The 26,983-nt window shown below is 45.2% G+C and overlaps 1 protein-coding gene across 1 annotated transcript in view; it reads left to right on the top strand.

The window, feature by feature from the left end:
* Positions 1 to 26,983, top strand: part of PIK3C2G (phosphatidylinositol-4-phosphate 3-kinase catalytic subunit type 2 gamma) — a 102,273-nt gene that overhangs the window by 54,419 nt on the left and 20,871 nt on the right. Inside the window, exons 21-25 of the mRNA XM_044277501.1 lie at positions 108 to 202; positions 2,830 to 3,010; positions 17,979 to 18,086; positions 19,805 to 19,897; positions 26,816 to 26,945. Of these exons, the coding sequence (XP_044133436.1) occupies positions 108 to 202; positions 2,830 to 3,010; positions 17,979 to 18,086; positions 19,805 to 19,897; positions 26,816 to 26,945 (607 nt within the window). The remainder of the gene's footprint in view (positions 1 to 107; positions 203 to 2,829; positions 3,011 to 17,978; positions 18,087 to 19,804; positions 19,898 to 26,815; positions 26,946 to 26,983) is intronic.

Raw genomic sequence — 26,983 nt, 5'->3', positions numbered from 1 at the left:
TGTGGTGCAAAAGCCAAAGTCATGTGTGTTGGGACCCCAATAGGTTTATTTCTTCACAATCTCTGATGGCGAGGAACATCACTCACTGCTGCGCTTTCTCCTCACAGGCAGTGAAATTCGAGTGGCATCTGGACAACGCTCTGGTGCGGCTTCTTCTCGACCGATCTCTGCAGAGCATTCGGGTGGCACACAGGTTGTACTGGTGAGTTTTGGGGTCATGGTTCACAAGATCTACAAAAGATTTGTACCTGTTCTGTGTTCAGACTCACACCTGGTTTTGGCTCGCAGTCACTGATGAAAGTTACTGACCAAACATTGACCGTGTGACTATGGCCTTACCTTGAGAACCACAATCAACATTGAGAGATGGTTACGAGCCACATTCCACACTGAGAGAAAGGCATATAACTAAGGCTACTTTCACACTTGCGGCAGTGTCATCCGGCGGGCAGTTCAGTCATCGGAACTGCCCGCCGGATCCGCCGCTGACTGAAAGCATTTGTGAGACGGATCCGGATGCGGATCCATCTCTCAAATGCATTGCAAGGACGGATCCGTCTCTCCGCTTGTCATGTGGACAGATGGATACGTCTTGTATCTTTTTTCACATTTTTACCGGTCTGCGCATGCGCAGGCCAGAAGGACGGATCCGGCATTCAGGCATGTCTTCAGTTCTTTTCGCCGGTTTTATCTTTTGCCTGATCAGTCAAAACGACTGAACTGAAGATATCCTGATGCATCCTGAACGGATTACTCTCCATTCAGAATGCATGGGGATATGCCTGATCATTTCCTTTCCAGTATAGAGCCCCTGTGACGGAACTCTATGCCGGAAAAGAAAAACGCTAGTGTGAAAGTACTCTAATAGGAAACCGTTAGAAATAGTTACAAGTGGGATGAATACAGAGGATTCGCTGCAGCCAATTTGCTTACAGGAAATCTGTAGCATTTACATTAGCAGTGAAGTGGATGAGATTTCAGAACTCTCATCCAGGCATTGCAGAGAAAACATGCAGCTTCAGGCCCCCTGCACACGAATGTGTGCTTCCCGTTGCCGTATTGCGGACTGTATTTGCGGATCCGCAATACACGGGTGCCGTTCCATGGGCATTCCGCATCTTGGATGCGGACCCATTCACTTGAATGGGTCCGCAAAGTCCGGAGATGCGGAATGGTGCGGAACGGAAGCACAGAACAGAACCCTGCGGAAGCACTACGGAGTGCTTCCGTGGGGTTTCGCCCCGTACTTCCGTTCCACAAAAAGATAGGACATGTTCTATCTTTTTGCGGAACGGCCGGATCACGGACCCATTAAAGTGAATGGGTCTGCTGCGGCTGCCCCACGGACTGTGTTCGTGCATTGCGGCCCGCAGCACGACCACGGGGTGCACACGTTTGTGTGCAGAGGGCCTCTGAGTTTATTTCCCAGCATGTCAATTTATGCTTCCGTTTTTTTTTTTCTGGAGCTTTCAACCTCTCAGCTACCTCCACACACTGCCAGTCTGCTGCAGATTTTCCACAGTGGGAATTCTACAGCAAATTTGGCCCAAAAAATATCCAAGGTGGGCTGGTTTGTGCAGTAGTATTGTTGTAATCACACCGAGTCTTCCATTGCTTTCAACCTCTGTATTGCAAAGGTGAAAGCTGCAGGTAAAACCTGCAGCATAAATTAACATGCTGTGGATTTAATCCTGGAGTGCAAGTTGGTTTAGGGCTCATGCACACGACCGTATGCCCTCAGAGACATACGGTCCGTGAGCGGGCCATATGTCCTGGAGCGGCATACATAATGTGCACGGGAGCGCACAGCATCATAGGTTACTATGCTGCTGTGCGCATCGGACTGCCCGCGGGACTATTGTCCCGCACTCATATGATATTATGAGTGCGGGACAATAGCCCTGCGGGAAGCCCGATGCGCACAGCATCATAGTAACCTATGATGCTGTGAGCTCCTGTGTGCACAATGTATGCCGCTCCGGGACATATGGCCCGCTCACAGACCGTATGTCTCGGAGGGCATACGGTCGTGTGCATGAGCCCTATTTACACTGTGTTTTCTCTGCAGATCTACTGTAAATGTTGTGGATTTTCTGCAGAATTTACACCGTGTGTGGCTGAATGCAGCAGAGACTCGCTGTGATCCTGCCAACATCACCACCACTGAATCCGCTGCAGATTTTGCCCTGACTCACTGCATACACCATACACCAGTTTTTGGCATAAAAAAAGATGCAAAACCCCTTTTTGCTACATTTAAGACACCTATGTGACAATATTTTGCCACACTCTACCTCTGCACTCTGTTCCTGCTGGATTACATACACCCAGTTCCTGTGGGATTAGATATTCCTAGTTCTGCAGGATTACGTGTAGATACGTTCAATTGCCGCAATATTAGATATATTCTGTTCCTGCAGGATTAAGCATACAGGGGGACATTTACCAAGACTTTCTTTTTACGTTGCTCTTTGTTTCCCCTCTGCGCTGCCAGATGATTTGCCTTATTTATGACGAAGCGAGACCCTCATCATAAATTAGGCACACGTCCATCTCTCTGTGTGCCTGGAGTAAACGCTACTTCAGCCCCTGACTGGAGTAGTTTTTACTCCTTTTTACGTCTGTTTTCAGGCCTCACAGTTAAATGACCCCCACAGTTCCTGTGAGAATGGATATACTCGGCTTCTGTGGGAATAATTAATCTTGGTTGCTGCAGAATTGGACATACCCTTTCCTATGGCATAATATACGCTCAGTTTACCGTTGTCTCCAGTATTTAGACGGGCAGTGAAGGATCTTTGGTTATTTGGTGTCCTCTTTTGCCTCCAGGCTGCTAACAGATGCATCCACTGAATCTCATTACCGTTTTTTGTATCAGCGACTCCTGGATGCCGTTGAGCAATGTGTTGGCCGAGCCCTGAACGACCAGTTCTCCAGACAACAGCGACTCATGAAAATCCTTAAGGATGTCGCAGAGAAAGTGAAGAATTCTCCAGAGGACAAAAGACAGGTGAGTTGTGACCATGATGAATTGTACTGCACAGGGGCAGTGGACAAAAGTGAATCAAACACATATCTTCTGGCACACCAGCCGTCCACTAAAAGGCTAGGGCTACACGGCGACGTGTTGCCAAAATGTTGCGCAACATTATTTTTAACGACAGTCGCAAAAAAGTTGGCTTTTTGTGCGACAGTCGCAGCATGTTGCAGTGCGGCAGCATTGATTATTATTACAAAAAATTTCCACGACATGAATGTCGCTGTGTAGTTGTACCCTTTTTGTCGGGCGAGACCATGTAGCCATAGCCTAATTTATGATGCAAGCATCCCCTCACAGTTTGGTCGTTGTTCTGTAGTACATAATTTTTCCATAGATAAACTCAAGTTCCCAGGAAGACGCCAAATCAGCAGCCGTTTTTTTAGGGCACAGTGTTCGCTGGCACCACCATCGCTCTCAGAGATTATTTTGGGGTTTGGACGCGAGATGTGCAGCGAGACCAACCCTAGGGGAAACACGGGAGGCTCACGGTGGGCTGATAGGGGTAGTAGTTGTCACGGTTAGGAGAGTCTCACTGGGCAGGTAATGCAGGGAATGGGAAGACAGCACTGAATCCACTGGGGCACTCTCTCTTGCAGGGAACACCAGCCAGATGGAAGTTGAGGTGCCCTTGATGGTGTAGGTCAGGCAAGGCCAACTTGTGGCTCTTCAGCTGTTGTAAAACTACAACTGCCACCATGTTCTGCTGTAGGGTGATAGCTGTAGGTAGTCTGGGCATGCTGAGAGTTGTAGTTTTGCAACAGCTGGAGAACCTCTGGTTGGCCATCCCTGGTGTAGGTGTTTAAGGTGCTTTGGTGGCTGGGCCCCTGTGTTTGTGACGCCAGCACCGTTAGGTGCAAATGTTGAGTGTATAGTAGTAGTAATAAAGAGTCAGTTGTTGTAAAACAATTCAAACATTTACTTGAATCAATAGTCTCAAGGCAGATGTTACAGTCCATCAATAAAGTGCATTCATATGGCATAAGTGATGACTCAGAAATAAGTTAAATTGCATTCCACTTATCAGGTTTAGGCAATTGTCAGTTGAGTTTTCTCTTTAAGATTGACACTTTACAGGCAAAACTTCTTATAATAGTTCTAAGCTTAATCTATAGCACTCTGGTACTAAATATGCTGGTTTCGGTTTACTCTGAGCTATCCTATAAGGGCGTTCTCCCTCGTGGCAGGCATCAGTCTTCTGCTACATTATTTGCAGGATGCTCTCCTAAAAAGGTTTAGGGTTTTCCACTATGTCCTGGAAGGCTTGTGTAGCGGATAAGGACAATTCTGTGCACTAATTACCCATATGTGTCCCGGAACTTGGAAAGTTGCTCCATCAGCTAGACACAGTTGTAACCCTCACTAGGCTTGCTTCATATTTAGACATACCGGTAGACTCACTGTCTGGTGCTTGGTTGTCGTGGTTGTCTTCTCCAGGCTTGATCTTGAGCCTGTTTCTCTCCTCCATGAACTTGCTTTCCTCCTCACTCACTAACTACTTAACTTCAACTAACTTGATTAACACACCCCAAGCGATATATATTATGTGGTGCCAGCACCACCTAGGGGCGAATGGGTGGAATGACAATGCCGGACGGATAATGTGAAATACCATACATTAGATAAATTCATAACTAAGCAGATGTTTAAGTGTCTCATTTACACACATGTGGAACGCTGCAGATGTTGAAGGTTTTCTTGCCAGTTACTGTATTGTACACAACATATATCATTGCACGATTATCTGCTATAAACTACTCTTATCCAGTGACTGATCCCCTCCAAATATCTGTCCCTGAGTCTACAATACTACTCTGAAATGTCTTCGTTTTTGGAGCACTGGGTAATACTGTAACTAAGATGGCCGTTCTTACAGCTATTGCAGAGTCAGTCAGGCTCCTGAATGACTACGCTGTCCAATTATACAGTGATACATGATACATCCTGCACTACTTCAGGAGTGTGGGAGAGCTAGGTGACAACCTGTGTGTGCTCTAATGGCAGCTAATATGCTCCTTAAAGGCCCATTGCCCTGTTTTGTACTGACATATATAACATATATTTACTGGGCTTGGCTGACATTTTGCAGGATAGTGGGTCACTGTTTCCCCACTCCATTGCTGTGTCTGCACTAAATCGCTTTTTGGCGCCATCCATGTGTAACATCCCAGAGTTATGTTACTAAACTCTTTTTCCCCGCTACTGTTTGTTGGTAACATGTGCCTTGTCATCTAATGTGATTTTATTTAATATTCCTCACAAATATGTATTGAAAGCCTTGTTTGAATGTACTTTGCTGTAATTTATATGTTCACCAGCAGGTGGCAGCAATGTGTTAGCAGGGCCTTAGTAACAGTTTAGCATATTTAGACTGGAATAGTACATTCCAGTTTAGCTCCCCCTCTTTGAGCAGAGTGGGCTCGTCCATGTCCTGCCTCATGGAGAGGGAAGGAAGTTCAGTTAGTGTGCCAGCCACCCCGGCTAGGGGAAGGCTGTGCAAGTAGGAGCTCCCAGTTCTAGGGATCCCAATCCTGGATCGTGTCTCGGCTGAGACCAAAGATCTTCATGCCCAATCTGAGCCTTCAGCCTCAGCTGGTGACAAGCAAGAAGCCACCTCCAGAACTCCAGGAAGAACCATACCCTGTGAGCTGAGTACTGTCTAGAGACCAGGAGAAGCCAAATTCCTCCTCAGCTAGTCAGTCCTATACACAGCAAAAGATAGACAGAGCAGAAGATATAGACTCCTGTCATATTCTCCAGACATATGATAGAAGCAGAAGAGATAGTAATTCCTGCCACATATTGCCAATACCTGTTGGGACCAAAGACTATTGCTGTATCTCATGTGGATTAATGCTGCCTCCAGTAAAGACAAGTTGAATTATATTCTAATTCTGGATCTCATTCATTGCTACCAAGTTCCTCAATTACTCCTACTAGCAACACACTCATTTATTGCAAGTGAGCCAGGATCCAGGAGTCCAGCCGTACCAAGGTAGGAGACACCGTTGACACTATTACTGCTACCACACAGAGACATTACACCACTCTGGCATTCCTAACCTGGTACGTGAGCTACAATACCTTAAAGGGCCCTGAGACTGTACCCTGCGCACGCTGCAATTGGCGTCACGAACAAAAACAATAGACTTCTATATCCATATCCGGACCCACTGCATAATTTTGGTGTCTGCCTAACATTACCACGGATAAACAAAAATGACCCAGGGTATCCCCAGGGCGGGTAAGGAACAGTGCCCACCCTTGATAGCCACAGGTGATACACCTAAAGTGTAACTCGGTAAAAGCTCCCGAGTGAAATAGCAGAAACAAATGGAGAGATCTCATATTACCAAAAATATATAAATTTTATTACAATATGTTAAAAATAACAGAAAAAAGAAAGAAAGAGGTAAATTAATACATGAGATGCCGTGAAGCAAGGTGATGAGAGCGGAGAACAAAAAGAGCGCCACCCTGGGAAGAAAAAGCACACGGATATAAAAATAGAAAGATCTAATATACAATGATGTCTAACATGGGAAAAGAGAATCTTGGGTACAGTGCCCAACCCATGAAAAAAGTAGATGGATAATGAAACCATACAATATCAGGTAAAGCGAGGTCAGCTCATGCACCCCCACTGGGAACAAATGCAGACGCATAAAGATGGAAGTATATAGCATAAGAGGCAAAGTGCAGGTGGACAAAACAGACCACACAGCCAGCGGGGGGCAATGGGGGACCAGAGCTCACCTGAAGTCCCCCTGACGAAGGCACGCCGAAACGCGCGTTGGGGTAGCGCCACCCTGGGTTTCTTTGCACTCGGTTCATTCAGGTGAGCTCTGGTCCCCCATTGCCCCCCGCTGGCTGTGTGGTCTGTTTTGTCCACCTGCACTTTGCCTCTTATGCTATATACTTCCATCTTTATGCGTCTGCATTTGTTCCCAGTGGGGGTGCATGAGCTGACCTCGCTTTACCTGATATTGTATGGTTTCATTATCCATCTACTTTTTTCATGGGTTGGGCACTGTACCCAAGATTCTCTTTTCCCATGTTAGACATCATTGTATATTAGATCTTTCTATTTTTATATCCGTGTGCTTTTTCTTCCCAGGGTGGCGCTCTTTTTGTTCTCCGCTCTCATCACCTTGCTTCACGGCATCTCATGTATTAATTTACCTCTTTCTTTCTTTTTTCTGTTATTTTTAACATATTGTAATAAAATTTATATATTTTTGGTAATATGAGCTCTCTCTCCATTTGTTTCTGCTAACATTACCACGGTCCGGCTCATTGCATATGTAACAGCAGAACAGTGCTGCACTTCTGGATGTGACTGGAGTATAAGACATGATGTAACAGAAGAATAGTGGCTGCAGATCTGGATGTGACTGGAGTATCACACATGATGTAACAGCAGAATAGTGCTGCACTTCTGGATGTGACTGGAGTATAAGACATGATGTAACAGCGGCTGCTATGTGCCGCTGTTCCCCTGCTTACCACCGCATTCCTGGTTGCTGTGTTCAGCAGTGATCTTCTGCCAGTGCTTTCCATTCACCGCTGCAGTCCTGGGCTCTGTCTGTGTAGGTGCTGTTGTTCTGGGATCCACTCCACAGTTTTTTCTCAGCCCTGGCCACAGCATGCTTGCTGCTTGTTTCCTGAAGCACTTCCTTAAGGGCCGGCGCACGTCACTTCCTGTGCTTTATGGGTTAGGTCATGTGACATTGCTGACCAATCCTAGCCATCCTGCACATATAGAAGTGGCTCAGCCCCCTTCCCAGATGCCTCAGTGTCAAGGTCCTTGTGTCCTGCTAAGGTTCCTGATATCCGCTTGTGTTCCTGACTTGTACTTGTATTCCTGGACTCTGCTACCTGTTTGATCCCTGCCTGTTGCCTTGACTCTCCTGTTGCCAAACTGGATTCTCTGACCTGTACCTGTGCCACCTGCCCTGACCTATTGCCTGTCTGTCTTCGCCTTTGCCTCATCCTTCGGTTCTGCACTGTTGATCCTGGTGACGACTCAGCCTGCTGACAATGCCTGTACCTCCGGTATCTTTCTCAGATACCTCCTGGTCCGCCTGGACCAGCTGCCTCGTGTGCCTATCCTCCGTAAGAGGAATCGACCTGGTGTTCCCCTCGGGAAAGTCTATCCCTACCATCAGGGGTACTGTAAAGATAAAAGGGTTCACGTAGACAAGGCCCTTAGAGGAGGTAGGACACATGGCACAGTGGGTTCACACCTGCTGATTCGTGACGTACACTGAGGCCATGGACCCTGCTGGTCACCCCAAGCCTGTCGTTCAGGAATTGTTACATGAAGTGAGGCGTCAGAGTGAACGTCAGGATGTCATGATGCAGTTCATGCAAAATGTTGCTGCTCGTCTGGATGCCACCTCTTCTCCAGCTACTGCAGGGTCGCCAGCTGCTGCTACCCCTGCAATACCCACACCGGTGAATCCTGATTTGTGTACCGCTGGTGTGCAACTGGCTCTGCCATCCCGCTATGGTGGAGATCCAAAAACCTGTAGTGGATTCCTGAACCAGTTCCTGATCCTCTTTGAGTTGCATGGACAGAAGTTTCCCATTGAGCTTTCCAAGGTTGCCTTCATTGTCTCCCTGCTGTCTGATGAGGCCCTTGCTTGGGCCAATAATATTTGGGAACATTGAGGTCCCGAGACCACTAATCTGCAGTCTTTCCTGGCTACCTTCTGGCTGGTCTTTGAAGAGCCCTGAGGTCTTCATCAGCCCTGCTGCGTCTACGACAGAGTTCCTCGTCTGTGGGTTTGTACGCCATCCAGTTTTGTACCCTGGCTGCCGAACTTGCATGCAATAATGAGGCTCAACTGGCGGTGTTCTGGGAGGGCCTTTCTGACCGGATTAAGGATGAATTAGCTGGTCGCGACTGTCCGTCTACTCTGAATGACCTTGTCACCTTGGCCACAAGGATAGGTATGCATTTCAGGGAGCGTTCTAAAGAGGTCGCATGAACCAGAAGACCACCTCGTTTGGCTCCATCCTTCCAGAGGCCGGTTCTTCCTCTAGTGTTCACCCCATCTGAAGAGCCTATGCAAATAGTACCTTCGATTGTCTGACCAGGAATGTTTATGCTGCAAAGCAGAGAACCTGTGTCTGTATTGTGGAGGCAAGGCCCACTTTGTGCATAATTGTCCACAGAAGCCTGGAAACGCCAATGTCTAGGATCTGTTGGAGAGGTGGTCCTAGACAAGGAGAAGTCCTCTCTGAAACTTTCAGTTACGGTGACTGTCTTACAAGGGAGTCACACTGTCTGTGCCTGCATTCTTGGACTCTGAGTCAGCCGGTAACTTTATTCAGCAAGCTCTGGTCCATTGGTACCGGCTTCCTACCATCTGTCTAGAAAGGCCTCTGTCTGTGGCTTCCGTAAATGGACTGCCACTCCCTGAACCTGTGCTTACTTTTAATATGCCCCTTAAGTTGCAAATAGGGGTCTTCATTCAGAGATGATCTCCTTCTATGTGCTGCCAGCGCCTGTGAATCCGGTTATCCTTGGTCTTCCCTGGCTGCGTCAGCACATTCCAGTTGTGGACTGGCACTCTGGTCAGATTCTGAATTGGGGATCATCCTGTCAGTCCACCTGCTTATCGGAGGTCCAAACTGCTTCCTCGTCTACTGTACCTGTAGACCTGCCTGGACTTCTGCAGCAGTATGCCAGTTTTGCGGATGTCTTCAGTAAGAAAGAGACTGAGACCCTGCCTCTTCATCGTCCATATGATTATCCGATTGACCTTCTGCCTGGTGCCACTCTTCCTCATGGTTGAGCCTACCCAATCTCACTTCCTGAGACCCAAGCGATGTCTGATTACATCAAGGAGAATCTTGAGAGGGGGGAAATCTACTTCACCAGCCGGTGCCAGGTTCTTCTTTGTGCAGAAAAAAAAGATGGATCCTTACGCCCCTGTATCGACTATCGAGATCTGAATAAGGTCACAGTCAAGTATCGATACCGTATTCCTTTAATCTTCAAACTCTTTGACAGGATCCGGGGAGCTAAGGCCTTGACATGACACATACAACCTTATCCGCATTCGAAAGGGTGATGAGTGGAAGACTGCTTTCAACATTTGTGATGGACACTACGAGTATCTCGTCATGCCCTTCGGTCTATGCGCTGTTCCTGCGGTATTCCAGGAGTTGGTAAACTATATCTTCCGGGACCTGGTCTATGTCTGCGTGATAGTGTACCTGGACAATATACTGATCTATTCTCCAGATTTGACCACTCACCGGAAGCATGTATGTTTAGTTTTACAGCAGTTGAGAGAGAATCGACTTTATGCTTTACTCGAGAAATGCATTTTAAAAAAAATCTACTGTACCGTTCCTCGGATACATCATCTCGGATGCCGGGTTGCAGATGGATCATGAAAAATTGAATGCAGTAATGGACTGGCCCCCCCACAGGGTCTTTGTGCTATACAGCGCTTCCTTAGATTTGTTAATTTCTATCGTCAGTTCCATCACAAATTTTTCATCTCTTACATCTCTGATCTCTGCTCTTACTAAGAAAGGTGTGAATGCCAGAGACTGGACTCCTGAGTCAGAGGCCGCCTTCGTCCAATTAAAAGGTCCTTTGTTTCTGCACCTGTTTTGTGTCATCCTGATGTCTCCCGCCAATTCTTTTTAGAAGTGGATGCCTCCTCAATAGGAGCCGGTGCTGTTTTCCTACAGAAAGGTTCCATGGGCAAGATGTTTACATGTGGATTCTCCTCCAAGCTCTTCTCCCCTCCTGAGAGGAATTACTGTATAGGAGACAGAGAGCTTCTAGCCATAAAACGTTCCTTGGAGGAATGGCAGTATCTATTGGAGGGGGCTCATCATCAAGTGATAATCTTCACCGACCAAAAGAACCTTACATATATGCAGACGGCCCAATGTTTGAACCCTCGCGAAGCCAAGAGGGCACTCTTCTTCTCCCGTTTTGATTTTGAGCTTCACTTTCGCCTGGCCGAGAAGAACATCAAGGCAGATGCTCTGTCTTGGTCATTTGACTTCTCCGACCAGCTAGTAGATTCCGCTAGCTTGATTACAGTGGCTCTTGTCCTGGTAAAAGACATCCCTCTCAGAAAGACATTCGTGCCATCTGCCAAGAGAAAACGTATTCTAGCTTGGGGGCACAACTCCAAACTTGCTGGTCACTCGGGGATCCACAAGACCACAGAACTTTTGTCTCGCCACTACTGGTGGCCAACACTGTCTAAGGATGTGCGTGATTGTGTCTGCCTGCACCGTCTGTGCTCAGAATAAAGTCTCCAGGACCACACCACCTGGACTGTTAACTCTTCCTGATGCCCCATGGCAACACATTGCCATGGTCTTTGTTACAGATCTGCCCTCTTCTGCCAGATGTACAAATATCTAGTTGGTTGTGGACCTCTTCTCCAAGATGGCGCACTTTCTTCCTTTGGCTGGACTGCCCTCGGCTGCTGAACTTGCTAAATTGTTCGTGAGACACATATTCCACTTGCATGGTCTACCTTGGCATATTGTTTCCGATTGCGGAGTCCAGTTTACCTCTAAGCTCTGGAGAGCTCTTTGACGGCTGCTCGAAATTGAGCTGGATTTCTCTTCCGGTTATCATCCTCAAACCAATGGGCAAGTAGAGCAGGTCAATCAAATATTAGAGAACTATCTCCGGCATTTAGCTTCAGCCCAACACGACAACTGGGTACAATTGCTACCTTGGGCTGAATTCTCCTATAACAACCACTCTAGTGAGTCTACTGTATCCTCTCCATTCTTTGTAGTTTATGGACAACACCCTCATACTCCTCTCCCTGTTCCTACATCTTCTGGGGCACCAGCTGCGGTTTCCTCTTGTAGAGATTTCTTGAAGATTTGACATGACATCAAGGACTGCATCAACAAAGCGGTGATACGCATGAAAGCGAATGCAGACAAGAGAAGAAGAAAATCTCCTCAGTTCTCGTCTGGAGATAAGGTATTGCTCTCTTCTAAAAACATCTACTTAAGAGTTCCCAGTTTCAAGTTTGCTCCTAGGTTCCTTGGACGCTTTGAAGTATTGAGGAGGATCAATGAAGTGACATATAAGTTACGTCTGCCTCTCTCTGCGTATTCCTAATGCTTTCCACGTGTCCTTATTAAAACCAGTAGTCCTTAAAGGGAACCTATCACCTCCCAAAACCATCCTAAGCTGCCAGCAGTACCTGCGTGTAGCCTGCAGTGTGTTTCTGATGATGCTTTTCTTCCTGAAGGCATATGCAGCAAAAGTACTGAAAACGTTGTTTTATCCCCTGCCCAGTGTGATTTTCCACACATGTTTTAAGTCAAAGAGGCAGCGGCCTCTTTGCTTCAAGTCACAGTAACCACGCCCCCTTCCCTGCCCCTTCGCTCTGACTGACAGCGCTTATGCACGAAAGTTCGGCTGCCTTTGCCGAACAGCCGGCTGTCAGTCGCAGCGTTCCCCTCGGGAAAGTCTATCCCCAACATCAGGGGTACTGTAAAGATCGAGTGGTTCACTTAGACAACGCCCTTAGAGGAGGGAGGACACAGGCACAGTGGGTTCACACCTGCTGAATCGTGACAACGTGATATAACCGAATAGTGCTGCACTTCTGGATGTGACTGGAGTATAAGACATGATGTAACAGCAGAATAGTGCTGCACTTCTGGATGTGACTGGAGTAGAAGACATGGCTGTTACACCATGTCTTATACTCCAGTAACATCCACGACGAAAAGTCCAAACTATTAAAATATAAAAAAAATGCGGTGAACGTCGTAAAAGAATAAATATAATAACCGTGTCACCAATCCCTCCCCCCCTCCAAAACTAGGATAGGACTGTTCAATTATGGGCAAGACATTCCATAAAATGCGGAATGGTGGGGTTTTTTTTGTTCTTTTTTTTGCCTGGTATCAAATGGTATCAAGCATCACAATACATTTTTATCATATCAAAACCGAATCAAAATATTGGTATCGTGACAACCCTAGTGCTGGCTCATTACTGTGACCTGCGTCTCATCCTCTTCAAGTCTTTTTTTTTTTTTTTTTTTATTATTATGATTACGGTATATATTATTTTCAATTTTGATTTTATATTATTTTCAATGCACTTCTTGGATGTGACTGGAGTATAAGACATGAGGTAATAGCAGAATAGTGCTGCACTTCTGGATGTAACTGGAGTATAAGACATGAGGTAACGGCAGAATAGTGGCTGCACTTCTGGATGTGACTGGAGTATAAGACATGGCGTAACAGCAGAATAGTGCTGCACTTCTGGATGTGACTGGAGTATAAGACATGATGTAACAGCAGAATAGTGCTGCACTACTGGATGTGACTGGAGTATAAGACATGATGTAACAGCAGAATAGTGCTGCACTACTGGATGTGACTGGAGTATAAGACATGATGTAATAGCAGAATAGTGCCGCACTTCTGGATGTGACTGGAGTATAAGACATAATGTAATAGCAGAATAGTGCTGCACTACTGGATGTGACTGGAGTATAAGACATGATGTAACGGCAGAATAGTGCTGCACTTCTGGATGTGACTGGAGTATAAGACATGGTGTAACAGCAGAATAGTGGCTGCAGATCTGGTTGTGACTGGAGTACAAGACATATTCAGTGGGGGATTTCCTGCGTTCGTCAGGTTTCTCTGATATTTTCCAGTAATGGTGATCCTCCTGTTGTACCAGCGTTTTTCTGGTAATTATGTAGCAGTATTATCATGGCGTGTCTCGCCAAGGACGGACACTGTAGATGTGAAGTATAACGCACGCAAAGTTTCTGACAGACAGGATAAAGTGGTGGAGTGTAAGACATGATGTAACAGCAGAACAGTGCTGCACTTCTGGATGTGACTGGAGTATAACACATGATGTAACAGCAGAATAGTGCTGCACTTCTGGATGTGACTGGAGTATAAGACATGATGTAACAGCAGAATAGTGCTGCACTTCTGGATGTGACTGGAGTATAAGACCTAATGTAACAGCAGAATAGTGCTGCACTTCTGGATGTGACTGGAGTATAAGACCTAATGTAACAGCAGAATAGTGCTGCACTTCTGGATGTGACTGGAATATCACACATGATGTAACAGCAGAATAGTGCTGCACTTCTGGATGTGACTGGAGTATAAGACATAATGTAACAGCAGAATAGTGCTGCACTTCTGGATGTGACTGGAGTATAAGACATGATGTAACGGCAGAATAGTGCTGCACTTCTGGATGTGACTGGAGTATAAGACATGATGTAACAGCAGAATAGTGCTGCACTTCTGGATGTGACTGGAGTATAAGACATAATGTAACAGCAGAATAGTGCTGCAGTTCTGGATGTGACTGGAGTGTAAGACATGATGTAACGGCAGAATAGTGCTGCACTTCTGGATGTGACTGGAGTGTAAGACATGATGTAACAGCAGAATAGTGCTGCACTTCTGGATGTGACTGGAGTATAAGACATGATGTAACGGCAGAATAGTGCTGCACTTCTGGATGTGACTGGAGTGTAAGACATAATGTAACAGCAGAATAGTGCTGCACTTCTGGATGTGACTGGAATATCACACATGATGTAACAGCAGAATAGTGCTGCACTTCTGGATGTGACTGGAGTATAAGACATAATGTAACAGCAGAATAGTGCTGCACTTCTGGATGTGACTGGAGTATAAGACATGAGGTAACGGCAGAATAGTGCTGCACTTCTGGATGTGACTGGAATATTACACATGATGTAACAGCAAATTAATGCTGCAATTCTGGATGTGACTGGAGTATAAGACATGATGTAACAGTAGAATAGTGCTGCACTTCTGGATGTGACTGGAGTATAAGACATGATGTAACAGCAGAATAGTGCTGCACTTCTGGATGTGACTGGAGTATAAGACATAATGTAACAGCAGAATAGTGCTGCACTTCTGGATGTGACTGGAGTATAAGACATAATGTAACAGCAGAATAGTGCTGCACTTCTGGATGTGACTGGAGTATAAGACCTAATGTAACAGCAGAATAGTGCTGCACTTCTGGATGTGACTGGAGTATAAGACATAATGTAACAGCAGAATAGTGCTGCACTTTTGGATGTGACTGGAGTATAAGACATGATGTAACAGCAGAATAGTGCTGCACTTCTGGATGTGACTGGAGTATAAGACATAATGTAACAGCAGAATAGTGCTGCACTTTTGGATGTGACTGGAGTATAAGACATGATGTAACAGCAGAATAGTGCTGCACTTCTGGATGTGACTGGAGTATAAGACATGATGTAACAGCAGAATAGTGCTGCACTTCTGGATGTGACTGGAGTATAAGACATGATGTAACAGCAGAATAGTGCTGCACTTCTGGACGTGACTGGAGTATAAGACATGATGTAACGGCAGAATAGTGCTGCACTTCTGGATGTGACTGGAGTATAAGACATAATGTAACAGCAGAATAGTGCTGCACTTCTGGATGTGACTGGAGTATAAGACATGATGTAACAGCAGAATAGTGCTGCACTTATGGATGTGACTGGAATATCACACATGATGTAACAGCAGAATAGTGCTGCACTTCTTGATGTGACTGGAGTATAAGACATGATGTAACAGCAGAATAGTGGCTGCACTTCTGGATGTGACTGGAGTATAAGACATGATGTAACAGCAGAATAGTGCTGCACTTCTGGATGTGACTGGAGTATAAGACATGGTATAACAGCAGAATAGTGCTGCACTTCTGGATGTGACTGGAGTATAAGACATGGTGTAACAGCAGAATAGTGGCTACAGATCTGGCTGTGACTGGAGTACAAGACATATTCAGTGGGGGATTTCCTGCGTTCGTCAGGTTTCTGATATTTTCCAGTAATGGTGATCCTCCTGTTGTACCAGCGTTTTTCTGGGAATTATGTAGCAGTATTATCATGGCATGTCTCGCCATGGACGGACACTGTAGATGTGAAGTATAACGCACGCAAAGTTTCTGACAGACAGGATAAAGTGGTGGAGTGTAAGACATAATGTAACAGCAGAATAGTGCTGCACTTCTGGATGTGACTGGAGTATAAGACATAATGTAACAGCAGAATAGTGCTGCACTTCTGGATGTGACTGGAGTATAAGACATGATGTAACAGCAGAATAGTGCTGCACTTCTGGATGTGACTGGAGTATAGGACATGATGTAACAGCAGAATAGTGCTGCACTTCTGGATGTGACTGGAGTATAAGACATGATGTAACAGTAGAATAGTGCTGCACTTCTGGATGTGACTGGAGTATAAGACCTAATGTAACAGCAGAATAGTGCTGCACTTCTGGATGTGACTGGAATATCACACATGATGTAACAGCAGAATAGTGCTGCACTTCTGGATGTGACTGGGGTATAATAGATGAGGTAACAGCAGAATAGTGCTGCACTTCTGGATGTGACTGGAGTATAAGACATGATGTAACAGCAGAATAGTGCTGCACTTCTGGATGTGACTGGAGTGTAAGACATGATGTAACGGCAGAATAGTGCTGCACTTCTGGATGTGACTGGAGTATAAGACATGATGTAACAGCAGAATAGTGCTGCACTTCTGGATGTGACTGGTGTATAAGACATGATGTAACAGTAGAATAGTGCTGCACTTCTGGATGTGACTGGAGTATAAGACATGATGTAACGGCAGAATAGTGCTGCACTTCTGGATGTGACTGGGGTATAATAGATGAGGTAACAGCAGAATAGTGCTGCACTTCTGGATGTGACTGGAGTATAAGACATGAGGTAACAATAGAATAGTGCTGCACTTCTGGATGTGACTGGAGTATAAGACATGGTGTAACAGCAGAATAGTGCTGCACTTCTGGATGTGACTGGAGTATAAGACATGATGTAACAGCAGAATAGTGCTGCACTTCTGGATGTGACTGGAGCGTAAGACATGATGTAACAGCAGAATAGTGCTGCACTTCTGGATGTGACTGGAGTATAAGACATGAGGTAACAGCAGAATAGTGCTGCACTTCTGGATGTGACTGGAGTATAAGACATGATTTGGCAGCAGAATAGTGCTGCACTTCTGGATGTGACTGGAGTATAAGACATGGTGTAACAGCAGAATAGTGGCTGCAGATCTGGCTGTGACTGGAGTACAAGACATATTCAGTGGGGGATTTCATGCGTTCGTCAGGTTTCTCTGATATTTTCCAGTAATGGTGATCCTCCTGTTGTACCAGCGTTTTTCTGGGAATTATGTAGCAGTATTATCACGGCGTGTCTCGCCAAGGACGGACACTGTAGATGTGAAGTATAACGCACACAAAGTTTCTGACAGACAGGATAAAGTGGTAGCGGGCACATCGGCTCACAGCTTGCTCTTTCCTTGTGATGATGAATTTTCTCCATCTTGTCTTTTATCTGGAGTTCAGTCAGAACTTCCTTTGTAGAGATAAAGGCACCTCACAATACCCTGGGGCCGTGCTGTTTTTGACAGACCGAAATAAGACATCGCCAATGCATAAGAATGGCGGCCTTGTATCTGTGCTCCGAATATTATCACCTTCACAATCTACAAATACATTAGAGCTAAAGTCCGTAGTGCAGAGGTCTCCCCGCAGTCCTCAGTACATGTGCAGGCCTACACAAGGATAACACCATGAGCTGAGCAAGGAGACAGCCTCAGCTCTGCTGCATCTGTATGCTGAGCGACATAGCCACCTTTCACTGCAGCTTGCCTTGTCTGGTTGAGCTGGACACAAAAAGGGCTGCATTATACAGACCCTAAGGGTGTGCGACCTGTGCGGTCTCCTCACCTCTATCTTTCTACTGCTCTCTCTGTTCCTCTCTCCTGTACGCCCCCTCTCCTCCTCCCTCCCTCTCTGTATCTTTCTGTCTGTGTGAACTCATGAGATTATTTCTCTGCAGGAAGCTCTGAAGCTCGGACTCAATGACATTGACAGGTTTTTTGAAGAAGTTGGAGTTTGTCGCCTTCCCCTGGACCCTGGGATTGTTGTGAAAGGAATTGACCGAGATGTAAGAACAGAAGGGACTGTGGGAGGGGGACATGATAGGAGTATTTGTGCACAGTGACTGTACCACCAGAATAGTGAGTACAGCTCTTGGGTATAATACCAGATGTAATTCAGTGTTAGTACAGGATAAGTATGTGCACAGTGACCTCACCAGCAGAATATTGAGCGCAGCTCTGGAGTTTCATACAGGATGCAAGTCAGGATCAGTACAGGATAAGTAATGTATGAAAACATTGGCTCCACCAGTAGAAGAGTGAGCGCAGCTCTGGAGTGTAATACAGGATTAGTACATGATATGTATGTGGATGGTGACTCCACGAGCAGAATAGTGAGAACAGCTCTGGGGTGTAATACAGGATGCAATTCAGGCCTCATGCACACGGCCGTTGTTTGAGTCCGCATTCGACCCGCCGTTTTGGTGGCTCGGATGCGGACCCATTCACTTCAATAGGGCCGCAAAAGATGCGGACAGCACTCCGTGTGCTGTCCGCATCCGTTGCTCCGTTCCGCGGCCACACCCAAAAAATATAACATGTCCTATTCTTGTCCGCAAAACGGACAAGAATAGGCAGTTATATCAATGGCTGCCCGTTCTGTTCCTTGCGGAAGGCACACGGACGGCTTCTGTTTTTTGCAGATCCGCGGTTTGCGTACCGCAAAAAACGGCACGGTCGTGTACATGTAGCCTCAGGATTAGAAAAAGATAAGTAATGTAGGCACAGAGTGACACCACCAGTAGAATAGTGAGTGCAGCTGAGGTGTACAGTATAATACAGGATGTAACTCATTGATCAGTACAGGATGATGAGTACAGGATAAGTAAGGCTACTTTCACATTAGCGGCAACCTTCTCCAGCAGGCTGTTCCAATGGGTGAACAGTCTGACGGATCTGTGCTGCTGCTAGTGCACGCGTGCCGCTGGAATTCCACTCTGGCCCCATTCGACTCTACCACATGTCGTAGTTTTATTCCGGCCGTCTCTCAGCGTGCTTGCCGTGCTGCGGTCGGACCTCCAGCCTTTCCTCATTATAGGGAATGGCACCGGAGCGGACTTCTAGCGGCACGCGTGCACTAGTGGCAGCACGGATTTGGCAGGCTGTTCACCCGGAACAGCCTGCCGCTAATGTCAAAGTACAGTAGCCTAATGTAATGTATGTACACCGTGACTCCACCAGCAGAATAGTGAGCACAACTCTGGGGTATAATACAGGATATAACTTAGGATCAGTACAGGATAAGTAATGTATGTACACCGTGACTCCACCAGAAGAATAGTGAGTGCAGCTCTAAAGTATAATACAGGATATAACTTAGGATCAGTACAGGATAAGTAATGTATGTACACAGTGACTCCACCAGCAGAATAGTGAGTACAGCTCTGGGGTATAATACAGGATGTAACTTAGGATCAGTACAGGATAAGTAATGTATGTACACAGTGACTCCACCAGCAGAATAGTGCACGCAGCTCTGGAGTGTAATACAGGATGTAACTCAGGATAAGTAATGCAATGTTTGTACACAGTGACTCCACCAGCAGAATAGTGAGTGCAGCTCTGGAGTATATTACATGTACAATGCATTATGAGGACTTACATGTGGACATGAGTGGTTTTTTGGCTTCTCCAGTGTCACTATTTCTCAGCGAATAATAGGACTGGACAGGATTTTTGCTGGAACAGGATTTCTATTAAGTTGTATTATTTGCTTCCATTTTAGTTGTGCTCTTTCTTCAAATCCAATGCCAAACCTCTGAAAATCTCCTTAATCAACGCTGATCAGCAGGGGCCGAACATTCACATCATGTTTAAGGTGTGCGCCTGTCCTGAATATTTACTCACAGCGATGAGACTTGTCTCTTATCTCATTCATCGCCTGCACTGTGTGTTACTTATACAGTAACTGTATTCACTGCTGTGTTTTGTGTTCTTCATATGACCTTCCTGAATAGACTCGCACATAGGCAAGGGCAGCTAGGAAGACGCCATGCACACGACTGTATCCGTTTTTAAGGTCTACAAATCATTAATGCCTGCCGTGTGCTTCCTGATTTTATACAAATGCCCAAGAAGGACCCTATCTGGGTATAGGTGTATTCAACAGCACTCACAAAACAGCCTAAGTAGGCCAACTACCCAGCTTGACCCATTTTTACATAGATATTTTCTATGTCAAAATGTAACTTTTATTATCTTAAAGGGAACCTGTCATCAACTTTATGGTGCCAATACTAACGGCAGTATAAAGTAGAGACAGGTGAGTTGATTTCAGCGGTCTGTCATTCCAAGAACCAACATCACAATCATTGCAGACTGGGCCTGGAAAAGAGTCACGGCCACCTGAGAAGAGTCCTGGTTATTCATGAATTCCTGCTCTCCCTGCCCACCTGCTGATGACTGACCATCCTCTACCTAGTTTCCTCCCTTTCTCTCTAGAATTGCCAATCATCAGCAGATGGGTGGGGATTATGAATAACCATGACCAGGGGCATACATAGAAATCACTGGGCCCCATAGCAAGAATCTAAATTGGGCCCCCGTTTCCCCTTTATAGACCCTCCCACAACCCAGTCCAGGTTTCTTCTTTGTTCCATGAACTATGCTTGCTGCTGGGAACTACACTTTACACTGTGCAGTTCCCTTACAGGACCTGTGATGACATCATCAAAGGTCCTTTAGTTTTAGAAAGATAGACAGGAGCAATTAGGGGGCAGGTCCTCTGCTCCACTGCAGGCCCTTCTTCCTTAAGTGTCCCATAGCAGCTGCGTGGTCTGCCTATATGGTAGGTACACCACTGACCATGACTCTTCTCAGATACATTTTACTCTTTTCCAGGCCTGGGCTGCAATGATTATGATGCTGGTTCTTTGCAACCACGTACTTTTAGCTCATGAGTGACACACAGCATTTCTGTTAATACTTTATGCTGCCCACAGTGAGGACAGCATAAAGTTGATGACAGGTTCCCTTTAATATTAAAAATCTAAAAAAGTGAGCTCACCAAAAAGATAATAAAATATAGCTGTTGTCTGTGTCCCAAAGTCGCTCATCTTTCAATTGTGAGTGATTTTATGGTGGTAGGGTTTTGCACATTCCCTGCACTACCACTTAAAGAGGTTATCCGATGACTAATGAAAATCAGACATCATATAGTGCATGACAACCTATTTCTAACAAAGCTAGAACCAGCCCTGTACCTCACATGGATCCAGAGATCTCCACAGTCATTGCTCTGCTAGATTTATATCAAGCTGTCAGCTCAAGGGGATTGTCTTTTTTTGCTGCAGCTAAGGGGGCGTGTCCATGCTTTCCCTATCACAGCTCAGGAGGCGTGTCTCAGCTCTCCCTATCACAGCTCAGGAGGTAGTTGAAGGATAAAACTGAGCATGTGCGGCCTACTCAGTGAGCAGGTCAGAGAAATAAGAAAAAGAACAAATAGCAGGTGGCGTTATACATTTTATTGAATAACTCAGTGGCGATGCTACATTTTCAATTACATGCAATTACAGAAGTATTCAGTTTCAGGTGCTGGTTTGAAAACTGTAGACTATTTTTCATGGGACAACCCCTTTAAGTGATACTAACAACTCAACTTATGGCCAGTTGATTCACTGGCTCATCCTAGTATAATCAATACTAGTGCATGATGCTAGAACGAGGACAACAGTCACAGATTCCTTAGGAATCAGTTGACTGTTGTCCTTGTTCTAGCATCATAGAAACATAGAATATGTCGGCAGATAAGAACCATTTGGCCCATCTAGTCTGCCCAATATACTGAATACTATGGATAGCCCCTGGCCCCATCTTATATGAAGGGTGGCCTTATGCCTATCCCATGCATGCTTAAACTCCTTCACTGTATTTGCAGCTACCACTTCTGCAGGAAGGCTATTCCATGCATCCACTACTCTCTCAGTAAAGTAATACTTCCTGATATTACTTTTAAACCTTTGCCCCTCTAATTTAAAACTATGTCCTCTTGTAGCAGTTTTTCTTCTTCATGCACTAGTAGTGATTATACTAGGATGAGCCAGTGAATAAGTTGAGTTGTTAGTGTCACTTAGGTAGTGCAGGGAGTGTGCACATCCCTACCACCCTAAAATCACTCACAATTGAAAGACAAGCGAGTTTGGCACACAGCCAACAGCTATTTTTATAATCTTTTTGGTTAGCTCACTTTTTAGATTTTTAATATTAAGCTAATAAGTTACATTTTAACATGGAAAATATATCTGGGTCAAGCTGGGTAGTTGGCCTACTTTGGCTGTTTTATGTTTTCTTCCTGCATCCACACTATGTTACAAATACCTATTCTTGTCCGCAAAACAGCTGGACATACAGATGTGGACAGCACGCGGTGTGCTATCCACATGTTTTGAACCCCCATTAAAATTAATGGGTCTCAATCCAATCCGCAAATAATACAGCTCAGATGCAGACTAAAAATATGGTTGTGTGCATGGGGCCTTAAAGGGGTTGTCCGAGTTATATTTATTGATGACCTATCCTCAGGATAGGTCATCAATATCAGATTTGCGCGGGTCCGACACCCGGCACCCCCTCCGATCAGCTGTTTGAAGAGGAGGCATGCGCCATGCCAGCGCTGCCTCCTCTTCACTGTTTACCTCCTCGCCGTTGCATCCGCAGCGGTGAGCAGGTGTAATTACACCCAAGCTGTCCCATTCATTTCAATAGAACGGATCGCTCCTATACAAGTGTAATTACACCTGCTCACCACTGCAGATGCAACAGAGAGAAGGTAAACAGTGAAGAGGAGGCAGCGCTGGCACTGCACGCGCACCCTCTTCAAACAGCTGATCGGCGGTGGTGCCAGGTGTCGGACTCCCGCCGATCTGATATTGATGACCTATCCTGAGGATAGGTCATCAATAAATATAACTCGGACAACTCCTTTAATGATACATTGTAGGATTGGGCCCAGTCACCAGTTGGGTGCCACATGGGTCAGTATTGGGCGATCCTTTTTTAAATATGTTTATAAGGGGGCATTCACACAACCGTATGTATTTTGCAGTCCGCAAAATGTGAATCCACAAACTACAGATGACGTATGTGTGATGTCTGTGTTGCATCCATTTGGTCCGTGTTCCGGATTTGCAGCCAAGAATAGGACATGTTCTTTCTTTTGCAGAATGGACATACGGATGCGTAACGCACACTGATGTCTTCCATGCACTTTCAGCATCCGTATATCTGTTCCACAAAAGAAAGAACATGTCCTATTCTTGGCTGCAAAATGCGGTTCATGGAGCCATTGAAGTCAATGGGTGAGCAGAAAAACGGATTCAACAAGGATGTCACATGGATGTCATCTGTATTTTGTTGATCCGTATTTTGAGGGCCTTCTGTGGAGGCTTTGTAGAGGATTTAGAGATTAAAATGTCAGTATTTGCAGAGGAAGATAATGGTACAGAGGGATTTGGGGAAGCTGGAGGCTTGGATAGAGAAATGGCAAATGAAATGCAATGTGAATATGGACTTGTACTTACAAAGCAAAATGAACAGTTATGTAATAACTTGGGGATATTGGTGGGCAGTATACTGCCGCTAGAGATGGGCGAATTTATCAAAAATTCAATTCGGCTGCTTCGCCAAAGTTCACATAGAAATTTGACTAGTTACGAACTACTTTGTCATGAATCGCATTCCATTGTATATAGCAAGTGCAATGACGGGGAATGGCGATCATGCTGCCTCCCGTCATTGAACCCCCCAGATGTTGTGTGCAACGTTGATTGCAGCATCTGACAGTAATATTGAGGCCTTTCAGGGGTTAGAAACCAAAAAGATACATACTCACCTCGTCCACTTGCTCGCAGGCCGTCGCAGCCATCTTGAAACATGCCAATTCTCGTGCTCGATGACGTAATGACTTCACTGAGCACATCACTGCATATGGCCAGCATGATGAGATGGTGATGTCACACATTAGCAGGCACAAGATTTGCCGCCTTTTCTCCGATCTAGATGGCCGCGATGTCCTCTCCGCGAGCAAATGGATGAGGTATGGTTTTTTTGGGGTTTTTTTTTTACCGCCATTTCAGGAAAAATGTATTTGTTACCATGAAACACCAGGAAATTCGACTTTGTGGCGAATCAAATTTTTCCTGAAATTTGGATCAAAGTCAATTTGTTTGACTTCAATTCGCTCAACACTAGCTGTCGCCAAGGCGAATAAACATGCTCATGACAAACATCGTTTTTCCGGATGCCTCTTAAAATCTGTCGCATCTTCTGCTTTCCACGTGCCGGAGCTAGCATAGATTTTAGTTAGAATTTGCCCTAGTCTTCTAGTGTAAATTATAGTAAATTTGTTGGGCCATGCTGGCTCTGCCCCCTTAGGTAAGTTCCGACAACTTTTTAAAAACTTGGTAATGAACATAAAAGGTCCCAAAATTTTACAAAATGTGTAACTTTTGTATGATAGAAAATTACACGTTTTCTGAATGACTCCCACTGTGTACACTTTTAGGCAGGTGCATACAAGAAGGACATAACCAAAGTACAGCTTTGAGTTATTCAGTTTAAGTAAAAATAGCTAAAGGGAGATCTAATTACAATATAAAGCAGTGAAAGCACAGCAGATATGGCTCACCCATATAGAAGATCAATTCTGGTGTGCTGAATATGTTCTTGTCCGTGCACAGATAGCTCGGGGACCTACAGGCCAGTTAGCAGAACTAGAGATTAAAACTGGTGTCTTTATTTCTAAATGTAAAAAATATATTTATGGTGGAAGTTTAATCTTTAAATATGGTGCCCACTCATGAGCGCAGCGAGCACAAAAGCCACTGGGATTCTGCTGTTTTAAACAGCAGACACCCAGACTAATATCTGCGATCAGCGATTACACTGATTGCAGACATTTAACCCCCTCAGATGCTGTGGTCAATTGTGATCACGGCAGCTGAGGCGGCTTTCCCCATGGAGCGCTGCACTCAAGGGGTTCAAACGCTTTCCTCAAGCGGAGATTGCGGAAGCCATCTGTTGCTGGTGATAGCCTCGAACCTGCTTGAGGCCGTTATGCCAACCGCAGTGATAGTCCTATGGAGGCTTGCAGGTGGCAGTACTCCATAGGAATTTATTGGATCTCCCATAGTCTGCATTCTTAAATAAATGTAGTCTATAGGAGAAGTGATCTAATGATTACATGTTAAAGTCCCCTAGGGGACTTTAAAACAGTGGGGGGGGGGGGGGAGTTTAAAAAAATTCAAATTACCCCCTTTCCCCATGTTAAAAATAAAAATGCAAAATAATGTTCACTACCATATCCTGTAACACCTGTACTATTAAAATATACATGTATTTATCCTGTATGGCAAAAACCATACTGTTATTTAACCTCTCCAAAAACTCTCCAAACTGGTATCAATAAAAATTACAGATCGCCACGCAAAAAATAGCCCTCATACAGCTCCATAGACGTAAACTATAAAAAAAAAACTATTGGGGTCAGATTATGGAGATGCAAAGAAAAAATCTTTTTTTTTCCAAAGTTTTTTTTAATATTAAAACTTTATTTAAAATAATTTATTGCTGTAATTGTACTGACCCGCAGAAGGGAGCTGACAGGTCAGCTTTGCACATAGGATTTTTCCAATTCCATCCCATTTGGATTCTTATACCAGCTTCCTGCCCTCAAAAACAAGCCCTCAAACGGCTATGTGAATGGAAAAATAAAGTTATGGCTCTAGGAAAGCTGGAAGTGAAAAAGAAAAATTGCCTGGGACTGACAATGCATTCCAGCGCAGCTTTAAAGGGAATCTGTCACCATAATCTTTGACATCTGTATATCTGCGCTGCAAATAGAGTACAGATCGCCTCCTCCTGTTAATCTGCTTACAGCACTCAAATCTACATTGAAGTACATAGTCTGAACTGCTGTGCTAACATAGGGCCTCATGCACACGACTGTTGTGTTTTGCGGTCCGCAAATTGCGGATCCGCAAAACACGGATGGCGTCCGTGTGCATTCAACAATTTGCGGAACAGCACGGACAGCCATTGATATAACTGCCTATTCTCCACAAAACGGACAAGAATAGGACAGGTTATATTTTTTTGGCGGACCACGGAACTGAGCAACGTATGCAGACAGCACATAGAGTGCTGTCTGCATCTTTTGCGGCCCCTTTGAAGTGAACGAGTCCGCACCCAAGCCACAAAAACTGCGGCTCGGATGCGGACCAAAACAAAGGCTGTGTGCATGAGGCCTAATAGAGAGGACTTTTTGTGCGCAGGTACATCAGTCCATGTATTTCTGCACAGTTTTGAATGCTAACAGGGGGCAGTAAGAAAATAAAAGCTAGTGATCTGGACTCTGATCTGCAGTATTACTCCAGGAAATAGTCCAAGATTGTGGTGTCAGATTCTGTTTAACATGAAGAGATAAATATACCAATTTTAATCTTCAAAGCTGGATTCTACATTTTATCCTGGAGTTACTTACAAAATGTAGATGAATGGACATTACAGAGAGGTTTCTAGTGATCACGCCAAGGGCTGTTTTCTACACCAACATAGACAGGGATTCTTTACTGTAAGAGCATTGAGACTATGGAACACTCTGCCAGAAGAGGTTATGGTGGTTCAGCAGAGGCCTGGAGTTCAAGCCATGTTGAACTCCAGGCCTCTGCTTGTTGTCCTCTACTGATTTTAGACCTTTAAAGATGATAAATGAATGAAGTATTTTTATGCTCTGCTCCAGACGGGGGACGACATGAGGCAGGACATGCTTGTCCTTCAGCTTGTAGAACTCATGGACAGAATTTGGCTTCATGAGGGATTAGATCTGCGAATGATCACCTACAAGTGTGTGTCGATCGGCCACAAACAAGGTCAGTGACCAGCAGGACTGGTTATACTGGTGGAGGAG

This window comes from Bufo gargarizans, chromosome 2 (genome assembly GCF_014858855.1).
Source record: "Bufo gargarizans isolate SCDJY-AF-19 chromosome 2, ASM1485885v1, whole genome shotgun sequence".
Classification (NCBI taxonomy): domain Eukaryota; kingdom Metazoa; phylum Chordata; class Amphibia; order Anura; family Bufonidae; genus Bufo; species Bufo gargarizans.
Note: the sequence above shows the minus strand (reverse complement) of the source record. Positions and strands in the feature narration are given on the sequence as shown.